The sequence below is a fragment of the Ambystoma mexicanum genome, chromosome 7q (genome assembly GCF_040938575.1).
Source record: "Ambystoma mexicanum isolate Mex_15411 chromosome 7q, UKY_AmexF1_1, whole genome shotgun sequence".
Lineage (NCBI taxonomy): Eukaryota > Metazoa > Chordata > Amphibia > Caudata > Ambystomatidae > Ambystoma > Ambystoma mexicanum.
Window position 1 is genome coordinate 118,182,907 of NC_090941.1, and position 14,855 is coordinate 118,197,761.

The 14,855-nt window shown below is 45.9% G+C and overlaps 1 protein-coding gene across 1 annotated transcript in view; it reads left to right on the forward strand.

Annotated features, from left to right (window-relative positions):
- The window catches only part of WWC3 (WWC family member 3), a gene marked incomplete at its 5' end in the record, with an annotated part of 1,141,234 nt that overhangs the window by 570,474 nt on the left and 555,905 nt on the right, over positions 1-14,855 (forward strand). Inside the window, one exon of the mRNA XM_069639076.1 lies at positions 8,752-8,901. Within this exon, the coding sequence (XP_069495177.1) occupies positions 8,752-8,901 (150 nt within the window). The remainder of the gene's footprint in view (positions 1-8,751; positions 8,902-14,855) is intronic.

Below are 14,855 nucleotides of genomic sequence, written 5' to 3' on the forward strand. Positions count from 1 at the left end.
GCTTCCACATATTTTTACATTCCGCGAAGGATCGTATTTCTTTGTCTTGGAACAATTCCACGATTTTCCTACATCCTGCTACTTCCCACTTCTCAAAGCCGCAGGCCTCTTGTCCTAGTGGGAATTGTGGGTTCCTGCAGATAGGCGTGAAGGGAGCCAGTGGGGTGGTCATGATTCCCTTTCTGGTTTGGACATCCCAGGCGTTTAAAGTAGTTCTCATGCCTTTGCTTACTCGAAGCTTCAGGTGTCTGTATTGTTTATTCTTCCACAATAGGTCCTCTAGGGGGGTGGTCCTAGCGACCGCCCTATCTTGCGTCACCCAGATTTTCTGTTGGTTCTCCTCCAACCATTCCTTCAGGACCCAGAGTTGAGCAGCCTGATAATATTAAAGTGGGGAAGGGACATTCCACCAGCCTTTGTCGGTGCCATAAGAACGGCTCTAGCAACCCTCGGGGGTTTCTTGTTCCACACAAATTGTGATATGGTTTTGGAGAGAGCTTTGAAAAAGTGGTCGGGGACTGAGACTGGGAGAGCGTGGAAATAGTAGAGTACCCTGGGGAGTATGTTCATTTTAACAGATTGGATTCTTCCCCACCAAGAGATCCTAAGCGGGCACCATCTTTCTAGGTCCTTCTTGACTCTAGCCAGTAGGGGGGTGTAATTACTCTTATAAATCTTGTCCACCCTGTGTGTGAGTGTCACCCCTAGATATTTGATGCCCTCCTCTACTGTTCTTAGACTAAGCTGGCCCGCCACAGCTTCTAATGAATCCTTGTTCGCTGCTAGGAGCATAATCTCCGATTTTTTTCCTATTGATCTTCAGGCCTGAGATCCCCCAAATTCCTTGCGTGTTTCTAGGGTCGTGGTAAAGAGTTCCCAGGGTCCTCTAAGGCAAGCAGCATGTCGTCCTTTGTTGCCTGCCCGCCATCTCTATCCCGCTTACCTCCTCAAGTTCCCTTATCTTGATTAAAAGGGGCTCCAAAAATATGGCGTATAGCAGAGGTGAAAGGGGGCAGCCCTGCTTCGTACCCCTAGAGATCCGCACCCTGCCTGTGACTTCTCCGTTTATGGCTATTCTTAACTCTGGGGAGTTGTAATTCGCTCTTATCATATTTATAAACTGTTCCCCAAACCCAATGTGTTTCAGTGCTTTGAAAAGGATAGACCACTCAATGCGGTCAAATGCCTTTTCGGCGTCCAAGGAGAGTAATACTGCCGGTGTTTGGGTAATGCCTATTTTTTCTATCAGATGGGTTACTCTTCTTAAGTTGTCATGTGTTTGCCTACCGGGGATGAAGCCTGAATGATCTGTGTTTATTAGGGTCGTGAGGAGGGGCGATAGTCTGGCCGCCAGCACCTTCGTGTACATTTTTGCGTCCAGATTTATTAGGGCTATCGGACGATATGAGCCCGGAAGTGTCAGGTCTTTTCCCTTTTTGTGGAACACGAGGACTTTCGCTTCATTCATGGAAGGAGTTACGTTACCACTGTCTTTGAATGTATTGAGGAGCCGTGTCAGGACAGGAACTGGTGTATCTGCATATATTTTGTAAAACTGGGCCGTGAAGCAGTCCGGACCTGGTGCCTTTGAGATTGGGAGGCTCTTTATGGCCTTACTGATCTCCTCTTCTGTAATCTTAGTTTCCAGGGCCTGCTTGTCCTCATCTGTTATAGTCGGAATTAGGATGGATCGTAGAAACCTGTCTTGAAGCACTTCATCAGGGTGCTCTGTTGCATACAACTCTTGATAGTAAGCTTTGAACGCATCCCCTATATCCTTTGTGTTCGTGTGGGGCTTTCCTTGTGCGTCTTTGATGTTCAATATCGCCATTGTTTTCTGCTTTTCCCTGAGTTGTCTCGCTAGGAATTTGTCTGCCTTGTTGGCACTGATGTAGTACTGCTGTTTTAAGTAGATGAGTGATCTCTCGGCTTTTTTGTTGCGGAGCATCTCTAACTGTCCCTGAACATTGTTTCATTGCTTTCTTGAGGCTCCTTGTGGGATGGATTATGAGCTCCCCTTGAATTTCTGCCAGTTTCTTTTCGAGCGTTCTTTCCCATTCTTTGGCCTTTAGCGCTATTATATGGCCCATGATTACTGCCTTAAAGGCCTCCCATACTGACCCCAGTGGGACTTCTCCGTTGTCGTTTAACTCAAAGAATTCCTTAATTTTGTCCCTTTAGGTCCTCCCCAGCACCTGGTTCGTTAAAATGTCAGGCAGCATTCTCCATCTCCAGAGGCCTCTCCCCCTTCCGGGGGTCTGAATGTTGAGCCATAGCGGGGCATGATCTGATAGCGCTATTGATCCCTTTTCAACCCCCTGGATATTTCCAACCAGTCTCACTGACACCCAGAAATAGTCCATCCTCGACATTGTGTTATGCACGTGCGAGTAGTACGTGAATCCGCTGTCTTGTCCTTTCAGTTCTCTCCAGGCATCCCGTAGTGCCATTTGTTCCATCCTTTGTTTAAGTTGTTTGGATGGGGACCCATACCCCTGCGTTCCCCCCGCACTCCTGTCCAGACTGGGTTGCCAAGCCAAGTTCAGATCTCCGCCCAGTATTATCTCTCCTTTTGTGAATTCTTCTAGTTTCCCCAGGGTGTCTCTAAGGAATCCATCTTGTCCCGTATTCGGGGAGTAGATTGCCACAAGGGTGAACCTGTCATGATCTCTGCTTCCAAAAGGTCAGGGTTTTCCCAACTCCCTTGGAAGCAGATTCATAACCCAGGTTCCGAGTGCCAACCAGTCCCAATTGGGACCTTTTGGACCCAGTCCTGGCGCCAGTGGCACCAGGCCCATAAATATGCCCAGTCCCAGCGCTGGAAGCGCTGAGCTCATAATGCTTGGGTGGACTTACCTGCAGCAGACCATGCTGCTTACTTGCCTGCCAGTTGAGCCTCTGATCCTCTTCTGTTTGGAACTACTTTTCCTGTTGGGTGGGGCAGGAGCCACTCCCTAGGTTCAGAACACTGGAACTCTTCTGGAAAGCAGGAACTCTTTTCTTACCTAGGCGTGGCTGTGGAAGGAGATACCTAAGCACTACAGGAGGCTATTTAAACCACACCCGATGGATGAATCTTGCTTTGCGTTATTCTGCATCCTCTGCAGCAGAACGCTCATCGTGTCTTCTGCATCTGATCCTGGGCCTAAGGAAAAAGGCTTACCATCCTGAATCCAGTCTTCAGCAACACCTATAAAGACAAGAAAGAACAGGTTAGCATTACGGTCTTCAGTGACAGCTCTTCACTTACCTGGGCCATCGGCTGTCACCAACGCCTCGTGCTGCATTCTGAAAGACAAAGGCTTACCTACTCTTCGTGCGCTCCGGAGGTCTTCACACTGCATTCCGGCATCTAAAAGACAAAAGCTTACCAACTCTTCGCACGCTCCGGAGGCCTTCGGCGCTGCATCCCGCATCTGAAAGACAAAACAAGGTGCGTTTAAAGACATTGGGGAACTTTAATACTCACGTGCCATTACTCCTGTCCACATCTAACCCAGTGGGTATTCCGGCACCCTGCAGCCGCTCCGAACTTGTACCTGCAAAATAAAAAGACAGTTAGAGCGCATCGTGAAGCAGGCAACAAGCGCTTACTTACGTGCTTCCAGGCGCTTCTATTCATCACACGGGCTCCATCTTCAACTCACTTCAGCCCGTCATCCACCATCGCCGGAACCCTGCAAAACAAGAGACATCATTACTAAAGACTTTAAAGACAGAATTACTCGAAACTTACTGTTCGTGCAGTAAACGACGGACAGCAGTCCTCTGAAGTCAAGAGGCCTGCTCCCCTTATCCAGTGAAGAAACTGGTTACAGCACCCTGCCCCGAGGCAGATGGAGAGCACGGCGTTCACTTACCTAAGACATCTTACCCTTCGAGTCAAACATACAGTGCACAGAGGTCCAGCCCAAAGAGCCAGCCGTGTGTTACACATCACCTTTGAAGATACGGTATACGCCCAGTCAAGACCGGCGCCTCTACGGGAATCAGGTGAGCGTTACAGAACCTACGACCATCTATTAATACATTAACAAAAGCGAACCTCCCTTCCTTGTCCACTCGAGTATCTAAGCGGTTTGCCACCAGACCCGCTTTTGCTGCAATCATCACACCTGCTCTTTTTTCCCCTGCGTTCGCCTGTGCCCAGATCGTATAGCCTCTGAGATGTACTTTCTTTCTGTCCGCAGACTTGTGTCTCCTGGAGGAGGAGAATGTCCGCCTTTTCCCTTCTTACCAAGGCTTCGATTTTTCTCCTTTTCACCGGTGAGTTCAGCCCCCTTACGTTTTGTGAGTAGATTCTGAGCATCCCCATCCCGTCTAATCTACTGCTTCTGCTCTCGTTCCCACCTGTTGTGACATCTTCCCTCTTCTGGAGATTCCCCCACCCAATCCCCCCCCCCCCAACTACCCAACTCCCCTCCCCTCCCCCCCCCACCCCGCCCAACTACCCAACTATATACCAAAATGTAACTACTATCCTGAGGAGGGCCAGGGCCCCTATGGATGCTTGGCCGTTCCGCCCCTTGCTCCTTGCCCTCTCATGACTCTGGATTAACTGTGCGGGGAGTCCTAAACCCCGCGCCATCTTCTGACCACCGCAGTGTTGTTCCCGGTTCCCCACCGGGCCCCTGAATGCATGGAGTTCCAAGGTTAACTTATTGTTTTCCCTCCTTATTGTCCCTCTGACGGATGAGCCGTCATATCTTGCTGCGTCTCTTTAAAGGTCCCCTGAGGGATTACACCGCCTTCCCCCATCCAGTTGATTTCTTCTTTTGTCGCACCTCTTCCCATCCTCTTGGCCTTTTGTGCTGATCCCCTTTCGTCCTGTCAGGTCTCGTATCTGTTTCATATATTTGGATGTCCATTATTTGGAGGCCTTCTTCACAGGTGGTCACTCTCTTCTGCTTGCCCTCCCACTCAAATAGTAAACCAAAGGGGAATGTCCATTTATATCCCATTTCTTTCTTCACCAGTTCCCTCACCAGCAGACCCGTTTACCTTCTTTTTAGGAGTGTTGCCGATGCCAAATCCTGATACAGTTGGATTTCAGTTCCATTCATCCTTCTGTGATCCAGCATCCGCGCTTTCCTAAGTATCAGTTCTTTATGTGGGTAGGATGTAAGTGCCGCTAGAACGTCCCTTGGTCTCTCCCCTGGGTCACCCGTTCTCTTCCGCCCCACACTGTGGATTCTGTCGATCCCTATGTCCACTGAATCTTGAGCCCCGACTATGTCTCTGAATACCTCTTGCATCAAAACCTTGATCTTTATCTGACACAGTTTCAGGCACAAACTTGATGCGTCTGTTGGATCTGCGAGAACGGTTCTCCAGATCCTCACTGAATTTCTAGGTTGTGGGTGAGTCTGACCAGATGTTCTTGTGTTTAATTGTTTAGTTTCGCCTCCTCTTCTATATTTTGTACTATTCTCTCCACAGTGTCTGTCCTTTCCTCCAATTTGGCCACATCTGTTTTCAACTCTTGCACCACCCGTTTCATCTCATTTCTCAATGTGGCAAATTGTTCCTGAACTGTGGAAATTAACCTGTTCTGTAGCTCTGCGAACCAGGACCGCATATTGTCTTTTGAAGGCAGTAGGGCCCTCTGGTTTGGGGCGTTTGTGTCCGTTGTGGGCTCTTCGCCTTCCCTTTCTTTTGAGTTCGGCCCTGTATCCGAGGACCACATCTTTAGTAGACTTGTATCCTGTTTGTGGTATTGCGGCGTGGGCTGTGAGGTACCCCTTTTCCCCTTCGCCTGTGACATTTTCCTTGCTTATGACGGTCTGGTGCCCCCCCCCCACTTCACCGGGGGATAGTGGTGTAACAGTTTTTGTGGTTCCCCTAGTGTCTTCCGGTAGTGTTTTCACCTATAGTGGTATTCCTTTCAGGGCCCACGCGCCCCTTCAGTGAGGTTAGAACTGGCTCCTATGGGGTTGGGTAGAATTGTCTCTCTTGAGACCTCGCTTGTTATGGGAGATGGGGGGGCGGGAGGGGGCAATGGGCCCGCCTGGGAGTGAACTCCGGTCCCCGGCCCAGTGCACTATAGAACCTGTGGGGGGTCGCTCAGACGGCGCGCTCACCTCTACCTCCGTGGTCTCTGCCGCCGATGCCTGCCATGTCCTGTCCTTGGGTGAGCGGGTGGAACCTCCTACTCTTCCCGTGCTTCTCCCTCTACTCGGCGGGGCCCCGCTCGTCCCGCTGATGCCGGCTCTCCTGGTAGATTGCTTCGTGGGGGGGGGGCTCCCAGGCCCGCTGGACTGTTCGCGCAGCGTGTCCCCGTCCGGCCGGTGCTCCGGTAGTTCCACTGCCTGTCTGTCCCACGCTGCACCTCCGGTGAATCGTGTGGCGCTCGCGTGCTCCTCTGCCCCAGGAGCCGTCCCAAACTCCCCACTACGACAGCGGGGGGCGGAGGCCTCCCCCAGGGTCCCTTGGCGCTCGACCCTGCCGGCGGCTCTCTGCAGCGTCTCCCCTTCTGGGCCGCACGATCTTCCCTCGGTGGGGGAGGGGCGGCCGCTTCTCTCGGCGGGCTGTCTCCCCAGAGTGGAGAATGCCAGTCTATCTCCGCTCGGTACTGAGCCTCAGGTACTGGGGTGCTGCGTCGGTAGGTCCTGTGTCTGTGCCCTTGGAACTGCGCCGTTGCCGTGCTTTTTTTTTCTCGGCCCGGCGGGAGCGCGATCTAGACGCGACCTCCACCGCTGGCGGCCATCTTGGAATGTTAAGCTTTTCTTTTAACAGTAAAGTGCTTACCCACCTAACATGTGGAAGAATTGGGAAGCAACCCCATTAGAAAACAGATGCATATGGACTAATGTTAATTAAGTTCAATTTTTGGATGCCACATACTGGCCAATAAATGGATTGCCCACTCCTATAATATGAATGTACAGTGAGCTAAAACCTGGTTGTAGACCCTCCCGAGTGGGCACCTTCCCATAGAAAACGTTATCTGGCTTTGTTCGTTCTCAGTAGAGGGCCTTCCTGACATTTGTGTGCATTTTTAGGAACTTTGGATTTCACCCTAAGTTACCCAGGGTAATCCAGACGTGGACCCCTTGCTCATCGTGCTTAGAGAGACACAGCTTCACCTCACAGATGTGGCTCTAAAAGGCCGAAACATGTGCGTGGGGTTGCTGTTGGTAATCTTGTTCAGAGGAGAATTGCCTGGCATTTCGGTGCTTGAATGCCCTTGTGGGTGGGAGAAAGAATGAAATGCAAATGAAAATTACTCCTCTGTGAAAGGTACAGTGAGCTAAAATGTGGTTGTAGACCCTGCCGGGTGGGCACCTTCCCACAGAAAAGGTTATTTGACTGTGTTCGTTCTCGGTAGAGGGGCTCAGACATTTTTGTGTACTTCTATAGCGTCCCTTGACATTTTTTATAGAGCCTATTGTTCCCTAGGTGTGTGTGCCATATCATAACCAGAACATGTGAGTTTCAGTAGAATTGGAGTGCAAAAAGTTGTCAAAACTTCACCTTCCTACAGAAGTCCACAACCTTATGGCATCCCATTAGATCTGACATGGTTACATGGGTGCTTAAATACATTGAGTGCAGTAACATCGAATGACTTGGAAAAAAGCTGTTATTGTGCCTCATCGTAAACTAGCGACTAGTTTTATAAGCTCCTCTGCAGGGAAGAAAAATGTTGCTCCTTCATCAGTTGTGTCCGCTTCAACCAAGGGAAAGTATCAACTTTTTCCGAATTTGCTTCTCAAATATTAAAGTATTAAAGGGTGAGTGGTTGATCTATGCAAGCCATGCTAATGTAGCAATCGATCCTTAAATGTTAAACATTGGAAATAATGTTTTTTTCCGTAGATATGCAATTTTCTTATTTATTTTTTTTAAAGACTGCTTTCACTGCTATAAAGTCACATGATTTGAGTCATTATAGGGTGGCTCTTATATCTTTAGCTCAAACAATGGTTTCTTGGGCATATTTCAAGTACATGATGACAGCGCTAAAAGTCAAAATGAAAATTGCATTTTTACGTAGTTTCATACCTATGCTTTCTATACACTATTTTTTAACGTAACAGATTAGAATTCTTGAACTGATGTAAAATCTGTTTTTACCAAGCAATATTTCCGCTTAATTGCTATCACTCATATTTTATCAACAGGCTATTGCATTGGTCCTAATTATATTTTCGCTATGTACACTTAGAACATGCACTTTATAACCTTGTGCACTTTTTGCACTTAAAGAAAACCTGTATGTTTTAGCTTCTTAGTTACAAAAATATCTGACGGTGTGTGTTTCTTAATTGCATTATATATTTTCCCTTTTGGATTTAAGTTGTTCGTGGGTTTATATTCTATGGCCTGAGTTCTGAATTGGATCACTTCTTTTTGAGATATTTCCCTAAAATGAGGAAAAATGATTCTCACAGACAGGGTGCAAAAAGGAATCTGTAAATTAAGAAAAATGGAGAGAGGTTCACCGCTGGCCATCTAATTGTCTCAGGAGTAAAGTCTAGCCTAAACCTTTTACGATTTGCTTGAAATTCTTTCTACAAACGTTTTGAAACCAGCTCTTCCTTTCATAAGGATACTATGGGTGATTAACCACAACCTCCACCCTCACTGTGTAATAACTTTGATCGCATTCTGTGTTTGCCCATTTTGCTTGTCTCTTTCTCAAATTAATACTGTCTGCTCTAAAAAAAAAAAAAAAAAATAGATTTGCAAAACATTGTTTCACCCGCCGATCTACCAACTACTGATCCACATAGATATGTTTTATTTTAGAGCCTGGCTAAGATAACTGATGGATTCAAGAACAGTTGCTGTCTCTCAGAATCTCTCCAGGACCTCCCGTACAATTATAACGCTCTCAACAATTCCAGTTTACCTCAACAATATTGTGATGCCTTCTGTCAGACTGACGTCATTGGAGAGGTATGTTTCAAGTAGTTCCAAATGCTGTGACCATGTCACTTGTGAACTGTCATGACTTTATGTTTAAGCGTGCATAGTGCAACATTTTTTTTATTTATAAATTGCTAAAAGCCATTTTCCTGATGCTTCAGAGTGCTAGAAGTAGATGGTGGTGGTGTAAGGAGTGGCGGGGGTATGGGAGATCAGATAAGTGTAAGATCTGTACCCAAAAGGTGAGTCTTCATTGCTCATTTTAGTCATGAGTTAGCTTTGAAACAAAGAGGCATTGGTAGCGGGTTCCTAAGGAAAAAGCCTTGCCGATGTCGAAATCTAAGCTCATAATATGTATATTCCGGTTTGTGATAGACATGCAGGTTATGGGTTGAGAGCCTTCAGCATCTGGGTAGGTAATGAGGTGCCAGAACATGGATGGATCCATTTTTGGGTTAGACCTAATATTACAAATCAATGCACACAGTACGTTCATCACCAGCCAATTTAAAGACTTAAAAAACCCAACTGAGGTTTATCTATCCATCTTCAGACCTAAAATGAGTCTGATGATTTTCTGGACTCTCGAGTTTGAGCAGTTTTTTGCGGTGAAAGAAACCAATGTATATTCCATTGCACTAGATGTGCTTCACTAAGCACTGGAATGACAGAGCAATCCTTGGATCGAGCAAAACAAAAAGGGAATTTCTTTTGACAACCTAGTTATCGGATCAGCAGTATTTGTAAATTGCAACATTCACCATTTTCCATGGTTCTGTGGATCTGACTGCTGCCATGAGGTGAGGTGTTTTGCCTGGGGAGGGGGTGCCCTCAGGGAGCATATTTCCTCGGGGTATCAGGAGTGCAACCTTCCCGACACCCTGCCTTAAAGTATACTGTGTGTATGCCCTGCATTCTTGAACTGTGGCTTCTTTGCGAGCCGGACTGGCCTGGTTGGACATTTGTGAGGCCTTCTAGGGTTTTCACAGGATAACCGTTGCTAAAATAGGGTGAGTGGTTGGATCTGTGTTTGGGAGACTTTGACGCTTAATGGAATTGCCTTTAAAGTTCAACTCTTTCTCCATCACTAACAGTGCTGCGGTTACCTTCTCCTGTTCAGAATGCTCTTCGGTGCCACAGGGGTGCAGAGTCTGCTTACTGAAAGCTAATAAGAGGGATGATGTGCTAGATTCTGATGAAATGCTGGACTGTGAGGGGATGCTATTCAATTTTATATCCAAAGTGCAACTTTCACAGTTAGGGTATCTTGGCACTGCAAAAGCAGTGACTGAACATGGGAGTGGAGTTTAGCTGGGTTAAATGAACTCTTACTTTCTTTAGTGAATGCTAACAGATTTTAAATGCAATGTATTTTATGCAGGAAACTGTTCTAGAGTTTGGTAACCTGCACGGAGAAAGGTTGGTCCTACCAAAACAATTCGTTATAAAGTCTGAATTAAGAAAACCAGCCGCAAATCCACAAAACAATCCAAAGTAAGAGTCCCAAAGTCAGAGCTGTATGCAGTTTGAAGTTCCCATGTGAACCAAAACAGACACCAAAAATCTGGACAGCAGCAGAATACAACGTCTGTAATGGCAGAATCCAAAATGAAGCAGACACCAAGAATAACACTCGTACTGAGGCTGTTGAGCAGCGTGGTGCCTTATACCTGTGGTCCTTTGTTCCTCTCTGCTACAGAATGCATACAACCGTCCATGGTATGTTGGTTCACATGATTGTGTTCCCCCTGACACGCAGGGTAATGTAGTTTCTGAACTGTCTCGAGCCCCGAGAGACCACAGAGATGCCAGGAGGTGGGTAGGCAGCATCTGTGTCCAGTCCCCAACACATGCAGCCTGGCACTTGAATAATTATTTCTAAGGGAGGGCTTTAAAAATGGCAAAATCATCATGAATCTGGGAAAACTTCAGCAGGTAGGTCGGCCGACCTGCCTCCAAGTTACAGGAGGAGGACACAAAGTGGCTGGTAAAGGCCAGCCAGCAAACCACTTAAATGGGGCTGGTGGCAAATGTTTGGATGACAATCCATAGTGGTTGGTCAGTAGAACTGCCACTTACTTAGCCTTTGTCTTACCCACATGAATTGAAAGATGTAGTCCAGGGACTTGTACTAGCTAAAACCATTTAGGACCCATTTGAAGGCTGCCATTGTCTGCTCACAAAGGGCACACACTGTCAGAACATCCATTTTAGCCTACATTGGGGTCAATGAAAAGCCCTGAAATACCATGACAAAGAGCAGGATTAAAAAAAAAAACATTTGTAGCCCCATGGCTACATAATTGGTACATTGGGCTACCAATGAGATCATGTCTTGCACCCTGAGTGAAGCCAAAACTAAAGTATAGCTGCCATTAACCTGCTCCCTAAAACGTGTGTAGGGTGATAGAATCACCAAAGTACAACAATGAGAGGTTCCCCTACTACTGGGCAGTTTAGGGGTGATCCAATACCATATACCTGTATATAAGGTAAAAAGGGACATCATGGCAGGGGGACTTCAGGTGATTTCCCTCTGGCCACCAAAAAGATACCAAGGAACTAAAAAGACGGGTGGAAGCAAACAGTTGAGGACCCTCAAAGTGGCCCTAGAATTCCCCAAATAAGAACTCTGGCTCAAGTGTCTTTCAGTTTGCATAAGAGGATGTTGCATTTGAATGTGTTGAAGGTTGCGTATAGTTGGAGATAGATTAAGGCACCAGAGAGACCCTGGCATCTTGCACCAAACAGCACTTACTGTTTAAGGGCATTTTCAGTGCTACAATGGGGAGACACCACACTTGTCATTGAGTAGACTGAGACTTGATGAGATGACGTATGAACAGTGTTTGCAATTTTAAAAGCTTTGACAATACAGGGGAGGCCCTAAATGGTTGTAAGTCTCTGCGATCCAAAGTGGATGTTTTAAATAGAGGAGTGATGACAGCCTGAACTTAAGAGGGAAACTGCTAAGGCTTAAGCTTGCCTTGACGTCTGTGATGTGGAGACCTAGGGAGATTTCAAACAGTAAGTGTTCTCTGTTCATGCAGTTGACATTATTTATTATTGCTTCCGTTTCTTTTTCTTAGTTTCTTTTTAGAAGACCTGATTTACTGTTCATTGTGCCATTTTTTTCTCTCCAAGGATGTAGGATGTGGAAGTAGACCACAACGAAAATGTATAAGAAGAATTTAGATACTGGCCAGGACATAAACCCAGGTTTTAATTGGGGAACGGAAGGAGGAGAGGGCAGTTCTCTGTAATACTGATAGTATTCAACATGACAACCTTCTGAACTGGCTGCAAGTGGTTGGTATCTAGAGCACTATTTCTGTTTCTTTATTTATTTGTAGGGCGCAACAAACCCTTAGGTAGCTGGGTGCACAATGTCGCAAGAAAACTTGAAGCTTAGTTACAGATATGCATATAGGTAAAAATACAGTTACAAATATAGTCCGGTACAGAGAGCACAGGCGCTAGGAGGTAAGGTGGTGGCATACATGTAGGACATATAGTTGTGTTAGTTAGATCTAGTGGTCAGTACATCTCTGGCTTGCCGTCTTGGATCTTTGCCTCACTTCTTTCCAATTGGACCAATCACAGATGCTAGTAATGCAAGATGTTCTATCTAATACAATGCTCTAGGTATTGGAGACCCTCAAGGTTCTACCATTCCATTATTGTGTTTCAATGTGTATTTCTGCCCATCCGCTATCTTTGTAACATCTTGCCTATTGCGTAATGTATGTGGAAAATACTAATTCTGAGTCCAAAACCTTCCATAGTAGTCGCCACTTTGTTTAACTGTGTTATGGTAATTCAAAATGAGATGAAGCAGTATTTCTTAAAGTTGAATACAACAGAAGTAGAAATTTGCCGTGTGTGGCAACACGGCAGCATCAATCTGACAAAGCCTTTACCACAAGAACCAGTGTTGTGTTATACATCTGTAAGCGCCACACATTATGTGCTCCAATTTGCATAACAATCTTGCTTTGTTGCATCAGATCAACAGTGTCTGAAATAGCTGGCTTTTTTCATTTAAGATCTTTGCAACAAGTATGTCCACATTGCATCCATGCAACCTTGCTCTTAATTCAGTTCCTCTTGGATTATATCTAGGGCGCATACACTTTGAACTGCCACAATATGCTGTCGAAAATGAGTGCTAATGGGCCATCAAGCAATGTTTTTTGGCTCAGCCTCTATTGGCGGTCTATAGTTTTGTAAAGTTGTTGGATCCTGAAGCAGACTGCCTTCATGTCATCAGGGGAATTTAAAACCTGTTCATTTGATGGGTGCACATGCTCTGCTGCTTGTATTGGTGAGTTTGTCTCAGAGATCTGCCTCCCTATTTGGGTGCTGCTCCTTTGTGCACTTCTTTTGTGGATTTAATCACAGCTGTTAAGTGCACCTTAATTGGCTGTGGCAGAAACAGTACTCTTATGGAATCCTGTTCCCTTTGTAGGACCAATCGAGTAATTAGACATGGATACCTAGAAAAGTATATTATTGAAGAAAACGGATTATGTTGTCTACAGGGATGGAGCAGTGCTGTGTACTCGCCCTGCCCTCATTCAACCTTTTTACAAGATCTCTGTGTCAAACTGTTACCATTGTTTGAAATTGCTGGGACCTATTTAGCTCCTGGTTGTACCGTAGAATAGCCTCATTAGCTTGACACCTGCAAAAACAAGGAGCTAGTCTCGACTCTTGGTGCCATGCAAACATGCCTCTAAGACATTAACTCTGTGTTTGATAATGTGTACAACTGAGCCTTACCACATTTAAAGCATAACAGGTCATATATAATGGACAGAAGGTTATAGCGTGCATCTCATATGGAAGGTAGATTTGCTCCTAGTTGCTTCCCCAGAAGTAGCTCTTGCTTAAGTGATTTATGATACCCAGGAGCTGCTTTAAACTCATGCTCATGGCATCTTTATTTTACTTCCTGCTTATAAAGGATATCCTCATCAACTAGAAGTATCACATTCTTGTGTTATGCAGTGCTCTTCTTTTTGAGCATGCTCCACTAGGCCTGGCCTGCGCGTTGGATTCATTGGACGTTTGTTTTTGGGGAAATGATATTGCTGTAATTTATGAAGGAACGCATCTATTCTTCAGGGCAAAGAAATAGTCAAGCCTGGTCACTTGGTAATACTGTGCAGGAGTGTACCAGGAAATGTTGATCTTGGTTTATATTTGACAGACTCCCTGTGCTCCTCAATGGTTAGAAACAACTTTGCTATGACATCTACACTTGCTCGTAACTTGTTTAAGGCTGCCACAGTGGTTGAACGACACTTCAATTGGTTGTCAAATACCTGGCAAAAGTGAAGTTGGCATTTTTGTACACTGGTCCAGTTAGCCATATTAGTGCAGCCTTAATGTTTTGAAGAGGAGCTTTGGTAAAGTACAGCAGTGGTTTTGATCAAACTAGAAGTGAACCTTTGATCATGAAATGAGGTCCCTTGTGGGACGTGTTTTGGTTTGTCAGAAAGCCGGAGCCCCTGTTGGTTCTAATTAGCAGTGTGTGACAACTATGACTGGTATGATGAGGAATGCTCCCAAGAACAAGGTGTTGGCCATCCTATCGTCTGGACCATTGGTTGATAGAGTGCACCTTCATGCAAGTAGATGGGCCTATTAGAATCTAATCAAGCCAAAAAAAGATGGGTTCCTAAAACTTAAAAGGAATCAACTTGCTACTGACCATGAAAGGCAGGATAGCAAAACATTTTTGAAATTGGTCTCTCGTACAGAAGATATAGGTGAATATGCCCTCCAAAGCAGTATTACCCCAATGAATGATGCAACCACTTTGCAGTACTTTGAGGGGGGCTGAATTCAGAGCCAGAATCCAGTGTAGTCCGGTTAGGGGGCGGTGACATCTTCAAAGTCGGCCTTCATGAAGTTCACATCAATCAATTTGCAGAGATGGGAAAAGGCTTCTGGCCCTGACAGTCCCTGCTGATCTTTTT